Raw genomic sequence first — 19,401 nt, 5'->3', positions numbered from 1 at the left:
TTTGAGATTGAAATCTAGTTAAAATAGAAAAAAAAGATAATTCGTTTGTTAGAGTGAACTGCGTTCGGAGTAAGTGGTATACAATAAAAACATCGAAACAGTAGATGGTAATTAATAGCGTTCGAATAAATATATAAATGATCAACATCGTATTTAAACGTACTTAAAAAATAGTAGAATAGTCCGACCTCGTTATTAAACAAAATTATAGTTACCTCTAAAAATATCACTCTATTTATTCGACACCCGTTAGATAATATATCAATGCACGCAGAATGTAGGTCAGTTAAAGTGATCGCGAAATTTCAAGTCCTACAAGTTTGCCTCTATCGATTGGATATCACCGATAGGTATAATTCGATTCGTTCAACTTTGCTCGTTCCTCGCTACTGAATCTTAACTACTTAAATGAACAATCAGCGTAGTGTTTCATTTGATCTTGTTTCATCATATCTAGTTTCTTTTCTCATTCACTTCTCATAATAATTACGCTCAAGTTACCTCTTTCTTTCCCTTTCATTGCAGTCGATTTCATCCACACGCAGATGCGTTTATCATGTGCGCTAGAGCCGTGACATTGAAACGCAAATCGTGTACTTAACAGTTCCTGACTTTCATAGCTAGAGTACATAGAATCTGTGCTATGTGCGGTGGTCCTTCTCTTTCTCTCTCTCTCTCTCTCTTTCTCTTTCTCCCGTTTTTGCTCTCCCTTGCGTATTCCCAGGGGCCACGTGTTGCTTCGACTTGCTTCGTGCCCCTTCGTTCATCTCCGACCAGCTCAGTTTCTAAGTAGAAAAGTTCGATTTGTGGTCAGACAGGGTGACGCGGCCTTCGAGATGCACTGCTATTCTTTCAGATTCTTCTCTCTCTCTCTCTTCCTCTCTCGATCCTGAGGATAATTTTATTGTTGTTTACGAGCCATCGCGCAATGCCTCCATCTCTTTGAACTGATAATCTTCGTTACATTGGTAATCAAATTGTTATTGCTATCGTCAACCATAACCGAGTTCCGAGTTATTCAAGTGGAATTTGACTTGTTCAGGCTGAACAACAGTGCACGCGTAGGTTGCAAGCATATTGACGGACAGATGACTGTCTCGATCAAGCTCCTTAAGAAGATCCATAGCTTTTGGTATTCTCGAGCCTCTTAAATTGTGTTACGAATTGTTTATGTTGTGAATTGTTTTCTATCACGAAGTTAGTTCCGATACAAGGTTGATTCTTTCGTTTAGCGTCGTTAATTTTGAACTTGAAAGATTCCTATTAACATTGTTGAAAGCCAACTGCGTACTTCGAGTTTGTCTTCGAGCCAAAACTCATGTCAGCTTCGCGCTTCGAAAAACAATGCTCGCTTTTACGACGGTTTAAAAAATTTCGCCAACGCGTGAGACCGAATAATAACCAATTCTCGCGTTTCTCCGTTTAGTCGAGAGTCTCTTACGTAAACTAGCAACCACGCGGGGCTCCTCGAATATCATCGAATCGTATTAACCCTCTCTGGCATTCGAACTGTCCCGCGGCAATTGCTTTGCGTTGGTCCTTCCTAATCGAGCTATTAATATAGGCTGTGTGCTGGTCGATTAATATGGCTGTATGGTTCTCCGACTTCGACAACGTTGAAGGTAATCGATTGCCCCGATAATATAGATTGCGCCTGGTGATTGGCAGTGTCTAATTTTGGATTTGCGGCAGTCGAGTTTGCTCGTGCCTTTGTGCCTGGCGAACTTATACGATATCGTGGTTTATGTGCGCAATTTCGATTCGCCTTGTGCGGGTTGAATCGAGGTTCATCGACCACGAGGTAACTGATACGGGATCGAGGATATTAATTTAGATTCGCTCAGATATTATTAATGTGCCGATGATTCGAAACGTGGCTTAAGTCGATGGTTTGTACAGATCGAGCACTTGTTTTATTGCTCTATCGATCGTATTTTATGTAGAGGTATTCCTCTTAATGGTTTTGAAAAATTTCATTGATACGCAAGAATGTGAAGATTGAAATAGAGTGTGATAGGTCATGTTTTACCTTCCAATTAACAAAAGGAGATTATAAAGTGTCCAATTACGTTAGACTTTTTAAAGTTGAAAGTATTCCACGGTACAATGATATTCAAATGAACAAACTTCGCTAAGAAATCTGACAACTGACGAGGCAACCTTCGACAAAACGTACGCCTTCGAACTGTAATATTAGGCTACTTGCCATGTATAATGCATATGCATTACATAATATATGTACATTGTACATGTATGCGTATGTATTACATAATATATGTAAGACTACATTTTCATTGAGTCCAACAAATGATATTTAATAGTTCTGGTACAGTAAAGCCACCTACATCGAATATGACGATATACTTAGCTAATAAAGTTTTCGTACTTTCCATTTCTATTGATTTTGCTCGCGTAAACCTACGAACGAACATTCGCAACTGCTCCTACCAAACGCTCGAAATTTAATCTGCGAATAGTTTTCCAGGGATCCCGAATAATTCGTTCTACGGTAAACGTTTAAAGGCTGCCAATCATCTGCGACTTACATAACCCCCCAATGAGCGCGGGCGCGCGCGCGCGCGCGCCGCGTTGAATTTGGTCGAGAGTGGCGGCGGCCATATTGGTATCTGTCTGTCTCTGCGCGGTTGTATCGCGAGAGAGTGGTAGGGTCCGTCCCCGGTTCTCTCTCGACGGTAATCGACTCTCGACGATGCATGCTGGGTATTAGGTGGGTGGGTGGTGTTACAGGGTCGTTCGTGGATGCTGTCGTCGTCGTCGTGGAAAGAGAGACGCGACGTGGCGGTTGGAAATGCACGGCGGGTGAGGGGAAGCGGCACGAGAAAGAGGCGGTAGGTGCCTCCTAGCGGAGTTCCCCTCTCCAGTCGACCAGTGGCAAGTTGTGCGAAGCACGGAAAGAGAACGCGTGTCGGAGAACGAAGAGGAGAGGAGAGAGGGCTCTCGGGTGGCCACGTTCAGGAGCAAGGGAGAAAAAGAGAGGGTTAGTAGGCTGGGAGGGGTGGAGGAGATGTGGCACGACAGGGACAAACGGGCCGCGACCGAGAAAACGACGCAGGAGAGCGCGCAGGTGCGCTTTCACTCGCGCGATACGTTGTTGTTTTACGAGACAACGAGAGCAGCCGACTGCGCGCCCGTGATACTTGAAGGCGCGTTTGCATAGAGGGTCAGTCAGCCAGAAGAACCACTCATCATCCTTTACCCTTGCCGAGATAGATCCTGTTCTTCCTTCGCTGCCCGTCTTTTTCTCCACCTATCTCTTTCAGTGTTACCCTATATCGTCCACTCTGGTTCGATTTACGTGTCCCTTATTCCCCATTGATTTATATGCTATTTGCTTTCGATTTGCATGCTTCTCGTTTCCTTTGCGTGTTCCTTAAGTCTCCTTTCTCTCTCTCTCTCTCTCTCTCTCTCTCTCCCTCTCCACGTACGTGCTCCTCTGGCTGGTACTGACGTCGCGCAGTGTCGTCGTCATGACCGCGGTGATAGTGCGCTCGTTGTTGTCCGTTGTCATACGGTCGTCGCGGTGTCGCGGTAGATCGAGATCGTATCGCGATAGCGTGTCAGTTTTCGCGTCGCGTTCCGTGTGCACCTCTCTTTAGTCCGGTTCCTGTCGTAGCCGCGGTGTGTTGTGCGCGGCTGGTGTGGCTGGTGTGTGTCTCCCGTCGCCGATCACCTCGCTACAGCTTCCCGCAGCGGGTATGACGAAAGTGTAAGCCTACAGAGCTGGGCAGAGTGGTGGTGAGAACGCAGTCTGTTTGTTGGCAATGGAGGAGGTGTTCTAAGATTAAGTCGGCCCCAGGTTCCGTCCACCTGGCAAGGAAGGCTGCTGTTTCCTCTTTATCTTGTCCTGCTCTCTCTCTCTCTCTCTCTCTCTCTCTCTCTCTCTCTCTCTCTCTCTCTCTCTCTCTCGTCTCCCTCTTCTCTTTCCATTCTCTTTTTCTCGCACATTTGATTCTACCTCCACTTTCGCACTTGGCAAGCAACGATACCTCCTCCTCTGTGTCGTCCTTCTCGCTCCTTTTCTCGCGCTCAACGCGATGCATCATTTCTCTCCGTTTCATAATCTTGTCATGGACCATTTACGACTTTTGACGATGTTGGGCAATAAATAGATTCGCAAGGGTTATTTAAGGATTATACTTCGAATTATATCTTGGAATGAAAGCTATGATTGGACGTAACAAGTTTGAAACGGCAGCCTTGCTTGATCCGCCTTTGCTTTATCGGTGTACGGTATTCGAAGGCAACATCGACGATAACGCGGACGATTGTAACGAAGAGGAAATACTTCAGATTTCAGCCGACGTCCCGTCCAAAACGTATGATATAGAGCTAACTTTGACGCACGATTTAAAATCTTCACGTGTAATCGTAATTTATGCGATTCCGTGAGACTGCAACAGTCTTTTTTTATTAGCGTCCCGTTCTCTTAGATTGTGTCGGTCGATTACGCGTGCGTACACTCACCTAGTTGAGCAAATAAAACGACAACATACCATTTCGAATGATCGAGTCGCCATATTTCTTGAAAAGCGCGAGGGATCGACGTATTTTATACTAATTAAAGTATAATCTTTCAAATACATTGAACAGACAATGCTCCGATTGTTTTCAATTCTACGTTACGCTGCGAGGAAGTGTATAATTAGTTCATATGGTATTTCACGTTAATGACAGTATTAATTTTGTTTTAGAAAGTTTCGGTTCGCGTCAATGAATCTTTCGAGTCGCACGGAATCGTAAAGATTTGTACCCCAGATCATTAGCATCATCGTCATTGCACTAAGACAGACTGTTCCATTCATGATTACTAATTAGCGATCGATAGTGGCTGGTTTTAATCAAAAGGGCGTGCTATACCGGGCGTTCCATTATCGATGGAATCCACTTTGGCAAGATAATGAGTTCAGAGTTAAAGGATAGTAATTCTAATCCAATTTGCTACCACTGTGATCCATTTTCCAGTTTATAACGGGTCGTTTGGTATGTTTTCTTTGATTTGTTGTAACTTTAAAAAGGCGATCTTGAAATGATTTAAATTCACGCGACGACCTCTTCTTGTCTTTGCCTATATCTTTGTCCAAAATCAATCGACTGCTCAAGGCCACTTTTCCCACCATTCTGCAGTCTACTCCTTTTTACGTGTCTGTTCGGGATTGAAATTATATCACTGGTAACAAAATTATTCTATGTTATCGTCTACAAACGTTCACAATCATGCGCTTGTTCCGTCATAATTTGTTCAATCGAAATTAAGGTCGAGAACAATTGGAATTTTCCCTTCCAGCCGATGAAACGGCCTGTACACCGTCGACATCGACGTTAAAAGTAAAAGCCACACGTGTGCGAACAGCAGGTGGCTCTGCTCCCTTCCCCTTTCTCTCGTGTTCCATCAGGATCGATGGAAAATTCAGGGACGGGTGGTGGCTGTGCGCGCGGCGCGCATTCAATAATTAGCGCTAATTATATTTCGCGCGAAGGTCGCCCACGGAAATGACTAAAAACGGCGCCGTTTGCCCGACGCATTCGATAGCCCCGCGTCCACCTTGGGGATCGATCGCGTTCCCGATGCGCTGACCTATATCCGTCCGGCCTCCGTGTACAAACCCGGATATCCGTTGCAGGGAGGGGGGCGACGCAAGGGTCGAGGGTTGTTCCTTCGACGCGTGAAAAAGAAATTGGAACGCGCCGTCTTGGGACGATCGAACTAATGCTTCCGTCGTCCCGAGACCTCGTAAAACTTAGTAAAGCGTGCCAGGTCGTACGTATCGCCAGCTAGGGGGAACTGTAATGATTTTTTTTAAGCGCAAAATTCTAAGAAACGTTTCACTGGCGAAAATTCCGTTCCCGAAAGTTATATCTCGTTCGTGCTTGGTAAGGAAAAGAACCGAGGAATGCGTTATTTGCTCCAGGCATAGAGTAATGGTGACAATTTTCCACCTCCGTTCTTCTTTTACGGTTCGAATGAATCATTTCGTTTTAAGTAATTATAAATGCTTATAATGCTAATTATATTTCTGCTCGGTTGTAAAAAATTTCCAGATTTAATTTGTATAAATAAGTAGTTAAACCCGAAATGTTTGTATCTACGCGTAGCTGTGTTCAAACGATAAAAGAAGCCTATCGTAATCTCTGATATTACAAAAGTCTTTTACGAGAATCGAATATCGAATTCTCATCGATTAAATTTGTGGTTCAAATAAAACATTTGAAATATTGCCGTTCGATGGAAGTTACCGCGTTGAACTTCTAACATCGATTCGACCACCGACAGAATGTTGGTAGGTAGATAAGTTATATCAGGAACTTTAACGACCGCGCATTAAATATTCAACGATGAGTAATGGTCAAAAGTTGGGCACAAAATTTAAAAACTGTCGAACAATTCGTTCGCAAAAAGACGGAAATTACCAGAGTCATAGTATCTTTTTACAAAACTCGCAATTTAAAGTCATAACAAATTCAATACACTTTTCGAGAAATAAATAAAGCAAATTAATATCAGCCTTTCAGCTGATATATATCAATTATTGTACATAGTAAATTATTTACATCTAAATTAAGTACATTACGTATATGATTCAAATTCCACGGTGACGTCTACAGTATTATCAAAAAACATCGTTGCAAAACGTTATGTAATCACTTGATTTCACAACGAAACATATCGACACGATCAAAATTATCTTTGAAACAGCTAGGCGCGCTGTTACACTTAAACGAAAATCGATGACCTTCATTGTTCTCCGTGTGACTTTCAAAAACAATCATGGTCTATTTTTACTCTACCATCTTACACATACATCGAACTACACAATAAAAAATATATCCTCGCGTGTGTGTCTCGTCTAACATGCAGTTTCAACGTAACGTGTTTTATTTAACTTTCATCTAGATATATACTAATCACATAATAATAATAATAAATAAATAAATAATATTTTGTCTTTATATTCCGAGACTAAGATATAAAAAGCAACGCGTACATCAATTCCAATGGGATTCGTTTCTTTATGGTCAGAAGATTAGAGATTCTTTCTAACGTCAGTTCTTGACGCCCCAATTTTTCTGGCTCTGGGCCTCATCTCGTCGCGTTAATGTCGTTACGAGAAAAAAGATAACGTGTCCCTAGATACGACCCGAACGGTCGAAATAACCCCGGGCTTTTTCGCAACCCTAACACGCGACACATAGCCCATCCATATACGTATACACACGTGTATAAAATGGTCGTGCATCGAGTGTGCCACTTTTCTCTGTTCTCCTCCGGTTTCGAGGTTAGGTGGGCACACATTTACGCCGTGGCCCAGCGCCACGCAGCTTGGCACAGCTTTTTCGGCCAGCATTGTGTAACACGTCTTCGTCAGCCACCTAGCAAGGCGCCTTTACAAGCGCAATGTCGTACCGTCTGTCTAGTCGCGGCTAGTACTCCTCACGGTGTCCCAGACTGCGGGTTTTTCTTTTTCTTTTTCCTTTTTTTCTGTTCTCCCGGTCCTATGTGTCCGCGGACGCGACCGATTCGAGTCACTTTCGGTTCGGTGCACAGTGGTTCCGATAGACAGAGTCCTTTTGGTAGAAGAAATCGATCGGCTTTGTTCAATTGAATTGCTCGTACAGCAGAGTGGTTTTATTTATACCGCGACTCTCTTAAGGGTTCGTCGATTGGTGCACATAAACGTTTGGTATTTTTCAGTGTTCTTCTTTGTATGGTCGGTCAGTCTCTCCACAAGTGTAGTCCTGCTTCGATTCTGCTGGCGAGAGACGGAAATACGTCTAAAATCGAATTCGGTTAACGCAACGTGTACGATGAAATGTACGGGATCTCTGTGTAGGAGTCTTTAATTCACCCATTTCACGGTTGGTACACGCGGTGTGCGGCTTGCACGTTCGTAGAACTGACACCAGAACACGTCAGTGGATGATTAGTCGCAAGATTAGACTGACGCTCGCATTATTAAAACAACGTCACCGGTCAGAAGATCCATTCCGTCGCCTCTTCGTATTATGCCATTAGAGTGGAAGGCAGAATCGATCGTTAAGCTCGTTTAACGGCAAAGTGGTCCAATTACAACCGCCACTGCTCTCTGTGGCTTTTACCTCGTCTGAAAGCTACGTAGATCGTCCCTGGATTTTTCTCACGGACGTGCTCGCCTCGTTTTCTCACTGTCCTTTACCCTCTTCTTTCGTTTCCGCGTTGATTTACAACTTCCTCGGGTTATCCGTATCGGAGTTCAATTAGCATTGCGATTTGCAATTTTTTCTCAACCACAGAAGCCGAAATTTACATACTTTGTTAAGGAAAAATAAAGATCTGAATTAAAGGAAACTATCTAGGGTATTAATTATTCCCCCGGATCTATTCTAGAGACCTGCTTTTCTTCCTAGTTTCCACGAATTCATTTTCGTCCGGTAATATTTTTCAGTTGGAGTGTAATAGCGTCTCCCACGTGGAGAAATCTTGTTAAGCTTAAAAAATAAATAATTGTGAAGTCGTTAATCTTTGTCCCTTGCACTAGTCAAGTCAATCGACGGTAGCACGCACGATAGAACAGCAGCAATTGCCTTTTGTACGTTTCGTTCCATTTGTCTTCTATCTTCGTACGTCGCCGACACGCATTATGGGAGACCAATTTGGCAAGCTCGCCGGGCCACTAGTTTCTGGTACAGTGTTCTCCAAATTGTCTTTCTCGAACAGCCCATTCCCCGAATAAACTTTTAACTGTACGAAACAAAAGCGCGAGCCTACTACGTTCCATAGAAATTTTCGTGTTTTACTTATTGGTTATTCTATTGTCCAAAAATCAAATTGCACAAACTCAACCTTCCTTACCGACTGTAACTCAAACGAGATTCACCTTTAACGAACAACAACAAGAAGAAATCCTATTAATAGTATTTCAGTTGCTTACCCACCACCAGTCCATCTTCATCGTTACTATAAATAACGATTTGATCAGCAAAATGTTGTTAGCTTTGCCTTTCCGTTTATTTCTCCTTTTTCAAGTTCCACCTTTTCCCATTATCGTTCAACAACGGCTGGGTTAATTCAACAAAAAGTGAACCGTGTAAATTGTCATTCAATCTACACGTCCAACGGAATCAGAACTGAACCGTACTCCTCGTACACCTCCGATTCTGTCGAATCAACCGAGTTGTTTGATCAGAATTAACCGTACAATTTCGCTAGGGCGTGTTTTGGAAGTTCGATCAATTTCGAAAGCTTCGTATTACCACCAGCGAGTACAATTTTGTACATAACGTCGGATGCAACCTGAAAACATTGTCCTGTGACCAAATCGGTTAGAGAAATGTTGGTCTAGCAGATGGGACCGATATATACACGCGGATTGTGTAATAGAATCGTGATAGAGGCGAGAGTGCAGCGCCGTTTCTACTCGCTACTGCTGCTGCTGCTCTACGGTCGCACATCGTAGTTCACGGTGGCTGTCCGCTAGAGCACCACGAATGCTACTCTAGTCGTCAACTAGTCGTCGCGCGTGTCGCGTGCATTCTCTCTTCCTGGACAAATCGCGCCGTGTCATTCGCGCGTAATCGTTCCCTTTCTGTACAGTACGTATATATGTATATATATATACATATATATCTCTCTCTGGTATGTGCCCATCGAACGAAATCGGTTCTCGTGCATCCTTGTTCCGTTCGATGGTCTGCTCTATCTCCCCGTCGGGTTAGGTTACAACGCTTGATCGCGTTCGCGCGCACACGTGTTCCCTGGTATGACTGGAATAAATTGGATCGGCATTTAATTGGACAGGCTGTTCCAAAAGAGGCGTGTTGAGAGGTTACACCGTTTTAAAAATGAGAATTTTTATCTCTACGATCCAGTTTGAACAAGTGTACTCCGACGCGTGGTCTTCGTTCGCAACGTATACTGCCGCATCGGTCAGAATTGTCGAAATATTTCATAAGTATACCGACGCGTATGTACAATGGGAGTAGTAGGTGTCTCTTTTCAGTGTTCGTACGATCGATGTTAAAAACATATCTTGTCGTATTATCCAATATTGTGTGAGAACGATCGTAAGATCTCGTCTTTCAACCGATTCGACGGTTCAACATGGATGTATATCGTTCTCGGTTGTCATACGCATCAGACTCTCGCCGCACCAGCCGCGATACCGTTCGAAATACATCTGCGTAAATACGTATGTTCGTATAAATACGCAAAGCCTTAGTTGACGAGGAAAAGCCCGAGGGGCCTCGGTGCTCCCGGATTCCGAATCGATTTCGTCGGATAAATTCTTGCACACGCCAGGGTCCCCTCAAGGTCGTAATTGTGTAACGATCGTTCGTTAGAATCTTCGTTTGTGTACCGTAGCGGCAGTCGCGGAGCCCCGTGAGTTGCAGTTGCCGTGGGCAGCACCGCTGGCTCGGACGTGATGGTGTGTCATCCGCGAGGAACCGCATTTGTTTTTCGTTATTTCCGTTTCGGATTTATCCTCAACCGTTCACGGTCAACCCATCAATTATGTAATGCGAAGTGGATCGTCGACTGCAATTGACTCGACGGTTTATTAATCGAAATGTAGCCTCGAAGGAAGCGGAGTGAATATTTCGAGCCGCACGATATTGCGTAACGCACATGAATCGCAATTGGTCCGTCGATAACGTTCGCGTGGTGGCGCGTCTGACCAACGGCGATGCCTTCGATATCTTTTCTTCTGTTTTTTTTGTTTTCGCGTGTCGGTCGCCGACTTCAGGTATTGTCCGTCGCGTCGTGTAACGTGGAACACTGGTCTGTCGGATACGCCCGTAGGTCACGATCTTAACGCTCGGTCGATCGAATTCTGGGAACCAGTGACAGTCTTCGACTTTCTGGATTTCATTTGTTAACGTTAGAGTTACGTAACGAGACGGTGTAGCTTTTTGATCGGTGACACGATTGTGTTTCATTTCAATTAATCGTAATGTACGAAGAGGGGTGTAGCGCTTTGTAGTACTTAATGTAGGTGAAAAGGTATTCGCGATCGAACCACAGGGCACGCAACATTCCAATTGTATTATATTCGGTCAGTATTAAAAAAATCTAAGTTGCAATTATAAATACGCATCCGATCGTGCACTATTGAACATGACGCAAGAACTTTTACGATGCTCGTGTAATTGACTACGTTCAGATGTCTGCCGCCGTAAACAACGCTCAAGTCCACTCGGCATCTTAATTGGACGTCAACAATAATCGTGTGTTATATTAACGTTTCGAAATAAATACGTAATTATTAAATCGCATTATTTAAATTCAACGTAAAATCCAATGCTCGAGTAAAGATAATTTAAACTGTAAAATTATTAATAATCTAACAAGAGTTTAAATACCGCGAATTTTCCCTTCCGTATAGTAAACGTTTTCTCGTGTACGTATCGTAACTTTATGGCGTCGCGTGACGTCATGTGACGTAAAAATCGATAGTTGCAATAAAATAGGCCTTAATAGATAGAACTTATATACGGACAGAAGTTTCGAGTGCAGTCCAGTCGGTACTTACGCTCGAGATGCTTTTCGCGCAATTCCGTAAGTGTGTGCTGAAAGTAATTCCGCGGGGGAAGTACACATATCAGTTTCAATTACACGGCTGAAAGTGTTGGATTAACTGTAACAGACGAACGCGTCTCGACGCCAAGGTGTCGCGGCACGGTGGACATTCTTCTATTATTAGATACGTCCCTTCGCCACGTTCGACTGTTTAACCGAGAAAAGTGGTATCAGCTGAGATCCCCTAGATAGCTAGTGTTTTCTTCTAACGACGAGAATTGATCGGTTAATAATTGATTATGTAACAATCGCGCGTAAAATAATATGTTTTTAAATCCAAAATGAAAATAATAACTAACGGATAATCATAAACAGTGCGTAGAATTTGAGTAATATTGAACAGTGTCGGGGAAGTGTGTATTTGCAATGAAAAGAGAAAAAGGAGCGGGTGGTTCTGACGACGAGAATTAATTAATCCGAGCCGTCGTTGTGTTTGGAGGCCATTCAAACTGGTAACGCGAAAAACAAGCGCTCTTTTGTTTCGTCCTTTTCCATTGTCCTTTCACGCGACGGGAATAAAACCGACTAGAGAAGATGGGCCCAGGTAGCCCGGTCGGAAAGCAATTTTGTTCGCCGGCTTGACGTGTTCTCTCCCTCCCTCGGTGTCAGGCTCAATCACACTTTCCGCGAACCAGAAAACGTTTCCGTCGAGTGTTAAATTAACGAGACACGGTAGTGGTAACGGCTCATGACCCAGTGCTGCCAACATAATCGAATTGCGAGCCGCGTGTAGCTGCAGATAACGTTACAATAAATCGTTTTCCTCAAAAATATAGTACTAAATCAAGCATTGAAAAGTAAAACTATCCTAAATAAAACACGGTAATCGAGCACGTCGAGATCGTGCGATAAATTGATTCTTGTATAAAAGAAAGTAATCCATTTAAAAATTTCATTACTACCATACGCGTAACAGTTTTTGAGAGAAGTATGAAAGTAAGAATGCGTGTCGTATAAGAAGCGACGCCATGACAGTTTTCAAGAAAGCTTCTCCCGTTTTAAAGGAAAATATATTCCAGCGTCCGTAAAAGGGGTTAATTGAGGGATACCGTGGGAGTAAAAGTAGAAAAGTACAACGGAGGAAGGCAAGACGAGCAAACAGTGAGAGAGAGAGAAAGGGAGAAAGAAAGCACGAACGAGAGAGCTAAACGGAAGTGAGCCAATATGAGATTACAGGGCAGTTGGGGCTCGTGCCAGATGCGCGTTTACACGGGCCCTGAATACTGTAAATGCACTATCTGGTACGACATCTCTCCTGTCGCCGCCACCAGAGTAACGGTCAACCGAGCTGCTGCTTCTCGGCGGTGCGATGTAGGAAAAAAAAATCATCTCGGTTATACGCATATGCTTCTATATGTATATACACATGTATATGTATATATATATATATTGGCAAGCCAACGTTCCTTTTCACCGGAATACTTTTTTTCGTTTAAAAAGAGAATCGCGAACGTCCACGCTATATTTAACCCTTCGAGCAACAGTTCTCGTTATATACCCATCGAGTTTCTTAAATCACATTCTTTTTTTCTCGCTCAGTTTCTGTTCTTAGCCGCCGATTTCTTTCTTATCGTGGCTCGAAGGATTAAACGTTTACACGAAATCGAAGCGAGTAATACGACGTATCTCGATGCTTTTATTCGGTGTTAACGATTTTCTTTATCCTCTGAACTGTCTAGCGTTTACTGTGCCGAAGGAAACGTGTGTAAAAGAGATTGAACACGAAACTCGGTAATTCGAAAGCGTGGCGGTAAACTGTGTTGTACCACCGGTAGAACGGGGAGTGCGAAAAGTTTAACTAGAAGGGCGACTCAATGTATCGTGATGAACAACGAGGGTGAAGGTCGCGTGTATTTGTAAGTTCGCGTCTCTATCCTCGTTTCTGTATCATCCCAGCTGTAAAATCGACAAGTCGCCATGGATCTGGTATCATTGGAAACACCGCGGAGATACAATGTCACGTTACGTCACGCTCGCGAAGACGGAATCAGGGAACAATTGGATACGCGGAGGAGCACGAGATTGCGTTACTCGCAAAGTCTGTATCGTGTTCTCTTCCGATATCACGTAACAGTTTTACCTTACAGAGGGGCTGTAGTTCATTGATATTCCAGGAAAATTTGTTTATCCGATCCTGACGACACTGATTAAAAGTTATGCTCCTTTTTATGATCGAACGTACGAAAGTGCAGTATTAGTTACTTGTAATGAATCATTCAAGAATTGTGGCACTTGTGCCTGTTGAATCATTAATTTTTATCTTGGACTTGTCGCCAATGTCAATATTTCATCCTAATAACATTCTTGTTGACTGATAGTGTTGATCTTCTTGAGCCCAGCGATAAGATTCCTTAAGAGCAAACAGTACATTTTAATATCGTAAAGTAATATATCAGTCCATAAGGTGATTATGAGTATATTGTTATTTCTTATGAGTACCTTCTCTCTTTAAAGCCGATAGAAATATATCAAAATCCCGAATCGCTGTTCAGAATTTTACGCCCAAGTTGAAACTAAAAAAGGAGAAAATATTTGGAAAAATTTTGAATAAAAATCAGGTGTTGTAATTCAGGATAAAAATTGTTCAGTTTAACAAGGCACATCGTGCCAGAGTGCACGCGCCGGATCGTCCATGTTTGTGTGCGTGTTTGTATGCGTGTGTATAGCAGCGAGTTAAAATTGGAGTGTGGAATGAGATTGCGAAATTTATAATCTAAAAGTAGAGTGTAGAGCTTCCGCTAAAGAAACGACGAAACACGTCTCCAACAAGTGTACGCAAACACGCACACACATACAGACAAGTACATCGCGTACATACTGAAAAAAGATTACAAGTATCAAAGAAATGTTGCTCGATGTAAGCGAATGATTTGTTTAAATAATACTGAACAAATATTTACTTAGGTATAGCGTTGGTCTCTTTTTTAAATCAAACTGATACATACTAAATTCAACAAATTGAAGTTCAAGTTTATTTGGATAGACGATCTACTCTACTTAGAAAAATTTGCTTAGCCGTAAAGTAATATAATAGAGGTTTAATAGAGTATTTAAACTGTAGTAAACATGCTATTCAATCAAAGAAAAGTTACTTGGATTCAGAGAATAACTCTGAATCGAGTAATCGATTAATTTAAAAAAAAAAGATGTTCACTCGGAATATGTAAATTTTTTTCAGTACACAAAAAAATAATGTCGACTCCATACATCTCATAAAATTACACGAACCGGCAGCGTTAAATGATAAAGCCGGTTGCATGTTAATTCTATGCAAAACCAGGTAAACCTGTATGGTTCTTCGCTTAAAGTCATGCAACCATAGAGATTATTTTGTATGCACGTGATTGATGATCCCATTTCCAACTCTCTGTACCCTGTGGTCCTACTGATTTCAAAGTATAAAAGAATGGAAATACTTTATTAAATCATATTAAATCACTGTCGAAATTCTGCCTATGTAAAAAGAAGATGTTTCGTAATTATATGGATATAGAAATCTACTCGAAAATAATTTTACAATTAAGTTCCAACATAATATAACAAGACTTACTTAACTCTTTCAATATCAAGGGAGAGTCGTGTTATTAGTACGAAAATTTTTATAAATATTTCCTCATATCACTCACATAGATCTCATTTTATGACAAACATCAAAGTATTCCTACTCCCATTCGCAGTAAAAAAGACTGTATTACGAGGGTTAAATCTATCCTGAAACTTATCGACCAAAAGTAATATAAGTAGAAATGATCAAAGATACTGGAACAGTATTCATCGTCACAACTACAGTTTCTCGAAATGCAAATTTCTTTTTTTTTTTACGACGGCCCTCCAGTGTCTAATTTTTGTCTTTGTACGCGACGTAAATAGGCACGCGTTCTTGAGACTCCATCATATTTCGAGGTGAACTCCCACGATAAAAGAATCGACAGAGCGTGATCTCGAGAGTATCGATGGCACCGGTACGGCTCGCGGTTGACTTGTTTTTCTTTCCTCCTCTTTTTTTTTACTCTCTTTTTTTCCATCGTCGCTTCTGTCCCGTCACTCGAGCATCGTTTATACATACATACATACATACATACGCGCGCGATATTTATAGTCCAGGCATATTTGTTGCGTTTCGCAGTTTTCTGGCCCTTTTAAGCGCGATACGTTTCATCTGGTCGATTATGCAACACGTGTGTCCTACTTGAACGGAGACATTCGGTGGTAATCGTGTTTATATTTGCGATTTATCCGCGGTGCTCCCCGTTAATTATGTAATTACCGTGATTTTGGGTCAATTGCTCGCGCTGTACGTGAACCTGTCCGGCGACAAGCGATTTTTAAAAGATCCCTGCATCTGTACGGGACGTGGGGTATTCTACTTAAAACCTGTCCATCGTAGATGGAGCCACTTGCGCCGATTTCTTCACTCCAGTGATGATTTCGAGAGCCCATCATTTCCGGCGGGAACCACTTTCATTAACGTATAGTGGCATCAGAAATTGTCGCTACGTCCTTATATCTATTGTATTTAATACATGTACTTGTTAATTAAGTTAAAGTGTTATATCTTTAATTTCCATGAAACTGCAAAAATGTAATATGGAAATGTAACGTCTAACGAAGGAGCGTTTCATTGGAAAATATAGGAGAATGTGTCAACGCTTTGTTGTCAACGTACGCATTTATGTTCTTTCCTTTTTTTTTTTTGATAAGTGAATATCACGTACAAGTCTCCTTGTGTTACAAATTGATGAATATTTACTCGGAAGGACACTGCAAGGTAAACCTTTCGAGAGAATTAAAAGTGCTTTCATTACCGATGGGCTAAGGTGTGCAGGTTGTGTTCTCGCCGATCACGTTTATCTCCCGTGCTGTCATAGTACTTTATTCGTGACTCGTTGTAATTGTAATGACAATAAAAATCATGCTGTGCTCTGCATCTCACATCCATTTCATTTCATTCCATCACCTATCGAAGTCGTCGCTTCTCGGAACGTCGATTTCATTAACGAGTTACTCTCGAACCAATAAAAGACATTTCTTCTTCTTTTCTCTTTTTTTTTTCTTCGTTTCGTTCGTGAAACACGCTTGCTGCATAATACTGGGCCAACTTGGAGGAACAACTTTATTATACGCATACGTTACGAAAGTTATTACGGCGGTTTGTGTTCAGAATAGCTTGTTTTTCCATATATATGTATTTAAAATGATTGCACACGGTGTCTGGCGCATCTGTAAACCGTAAAACGAATATAATTTACAGAGGATTTGAAGGAACCGAATGATATTGCAATTGTAAGATACCAAAGGAATTCCAAATCATGCGATTAATTTTAAAGAAAGATGTACGAAATAGAGATAAAGAATAGTATTATGAATTGGACAGTTGAAAATTGCACTCTATTTAGGAAAAAAAAAAAATGTTGAAATGTGCAAGTCACCTAAGATCCAACCAAGTTTGATATTAGCGATAGATTTAGTTTAATGAAGGAAAAGAAGAAGGCGGACAGCCAATCGGTGGAGGGGGGCAGAAACCCAGAATACTTTGGTTAAAAATAATCAGCTCTTACTCTGTGGATGGTCAGAAATTCGGGAGCAAGGTCAATCGATAGCAGCGCAACTTCCTAAACATGTGTACAAATATTCCGTCGTTTGTTTTAACATTCTCGGATCGTCCGCGGGCGTATATAACTTTTTTTATTCTCCGCACGGATAACACGTAGACAACTTTATTTTATTGAACGCGATAAAAAGAAAAACTATCTTTTGTTCCACTGACTTCAATGTTCTTTTTTTGTAACGCATCATTAATAGAGATCACTTTTCTACGTTGAGCTTTTTTTGTGAGAATTGCTTAAAATAAAGTAAGATAAGAATATTAGACACCGCTGAAAGGTTAATGTAGATGTATGTATATAGATATAATAATAATAATGTTGCTCTATAACGTTTAAGTTGCATCTCGCGCTATGCAACTCTCCATAATGCTTGTAAACGTGAGATACTTCACCTTGGAGTTCATTTGCGAGCAAAAAGATCGCGCGACAAGTAGCAGCCATGCTTCGTATACGCGGTCCCGAGAATAAAACTTAATCCTACTTGAAAACGCGTCGCTAAAAATATATCTTGTTCCTTGAAATTGACCGTTAAGAATTTCATTTGAACGATGTAAAACTGAAGCCTCGCCTCTTAGGACGATCCTGACGAATTGATTTACCAATTAAACAAAATGGCGATCGTATTGTGTAAGACGAAAAACCTATTGTGTCACCGTTCAGAATCGCATTGAAATGATGATATATTGAACGGTTACCGCATACCCGATGTATTTTTGATGATCACCAGTTTGCTACTATTACGCACGCCATGTTGTCTCGTCATAAATTTCGAAGACGGGCACGAGGCGCGCTTATAAATCCCCTAGCACCAGGAAGAAGCTGCGTTTTCTATCGTTGAATCACAACACGGAGCCTCGCGGAAGCGGAGGATGAGGCCGAAGAGAGGGGAGGAATCCTTGGAAGAAACTTTTTGCGATTGGCATGTTGGCAGTGTTGTTAGCTGGTTGTGTGGCCATGTTATATATACGACCGCTATCCGCACTGCAATTATGACGATCGCAGGTACGCGACCGTGATTGGGCAGGCAGCTTCGGACGATCGTCGTCCAATGTCGCAAAACAGAAGTTCGATTCTGCGTTTAGAATTATCGAATTTCTCGCTATCAATTCGAACGCTTTTCTTCGAAACTGTTTTACCGATCGAGTCGGGTAACCTTCAGAATTTCGCTCCAACTTTTTAACAATCCTTTACGTATTTCTAGCACCCCCTGTAAACCGAGTCGGATTGGAACCACGCTTGCGTTCGATCTAAAAAACTTACATAAAAACTCTTAAAAAAGTTACAGGTTAATTCTTTTTGCGCAAGAAATTAAGTATCACAGTCTAAGATTGTTAGTTACCGAGGACTAGATAATCGAGTCGACGTACAGAGTTTTAATTTTGAACAATTCCTATGTGCGTTGCGTCAATGCACTCGATGCACTTGAAGATTCCGTTAGAACTCTCGTCCCTCTAAATTCTGTCAGTTCAGGGTTCATTGAATTCGTGTAAAGGTGTTCCGGTGATTAGGAAGGTAAACGGTAAATGAAATGGCAGCAGCAGTCGATTTCAAAATGAAATGTTAATCTGCTCACATTTTGAACACGATGATTCAGAGTTACTTATATTGGTTATTCTCTTTTGTTGCAGATCTGCCTACGTATCCTTTGGAGGACTACTGATGAGGTTACAGGGTGATGCAAACAACCTACACGGTTTCGAGATCGACCAACATATGTACCTGCTTATGAAGAAATTAGCGTTCTAAGTGTGCCGAACGTGTCGTACAATACTGTCTGGAAAGATGTTTGTAATTAAATATATTCTTATAAGGCAAAGAGTGAAGTAAAAATGACTGAGCTGTTGTTAGAAATTTCTGAATAATTAATTAATACGGTTATATGTAAATTAATGAGGATAGTATAGATTCCGGATGCTAATGAATTTCTATTGAACGTCGTTACTGCCATTAATTACGAGTTTTAAATATATGATAAATAAAAAAGTTATTTCACATACATAATAAAACTGGTTATGTAAAATTAAAGTCCCATCGATTCAGTTTTTTGTACTAGAACGAAGATTGTAAGAACAGCGACGATTGAAAAACATGACCGATATGATTGTTAGTCGATACTTTTTCAAAACGCGATCAAATGTGAAACAACCAGTTAGAAATCTTACTATCGTGGACCTCGGGAAAGCAAAATTGGTGTAAATCCAAGTAATAAACTGTTGTAGACTA

The 19,401-nt window shown here is 41.6% G+C and overlaps 1 protein-coding gene across 6 annotated transcripts in view; it reads left to right on the top strand.

The window, feature by feature from the left end:
- Window positions 1–19,052, top strand: part of Rpb8 (DNA-directed RNA polymerases I, II, and III subunit Rpb8) — a 63,132-nt gene extending 44,080 nt beyond the window's left edge. For 2 of the 6 annotated variants that reach the window (XM_076904518.1, XM_076904528.1), the window contains exon 4: window positions 18,807–19,012. In XM_076904518.1, the coding sequence (XP_076760633.1) occupies window positions 18,807–18,924 (118 nt within the window). In that variant the 3' untranslated portion in view covers window positions 18,925–19,012. Of the gene's footprint in view, window positions 1–18,806 lie in introns of all 6 variants that reach the window. The other 4 variants (XM_076904500.1, XM_076904508.1, XM_076904481.1 and 1 more) reach the window with 4 other exon arrangements.
- The last annotated feature ends 349 nt before the right edge of the window (window positions 19,053–19,401 follow it).

Source organism: Xylocopa sonorina, chromosome 1, assembly GCF_050948175.1.
Source record: "Xylocopa sonorina isolate GNS202 chromosome 1, iyXylSono1_principal, whole genome shotgun sequence".
NCBI classification, from domain to species: domain Eukaryota; kingdom Metazoa; phylum Arthropoda; class Insecta; order Hymenoptera; family Apidae; genus Xylocopa; species Xylocopa sonorina.
Note: the sequence above shows the minus strand (reverse complement) of the source record. Positions and strands in the feature narration are given on the sequence as shown.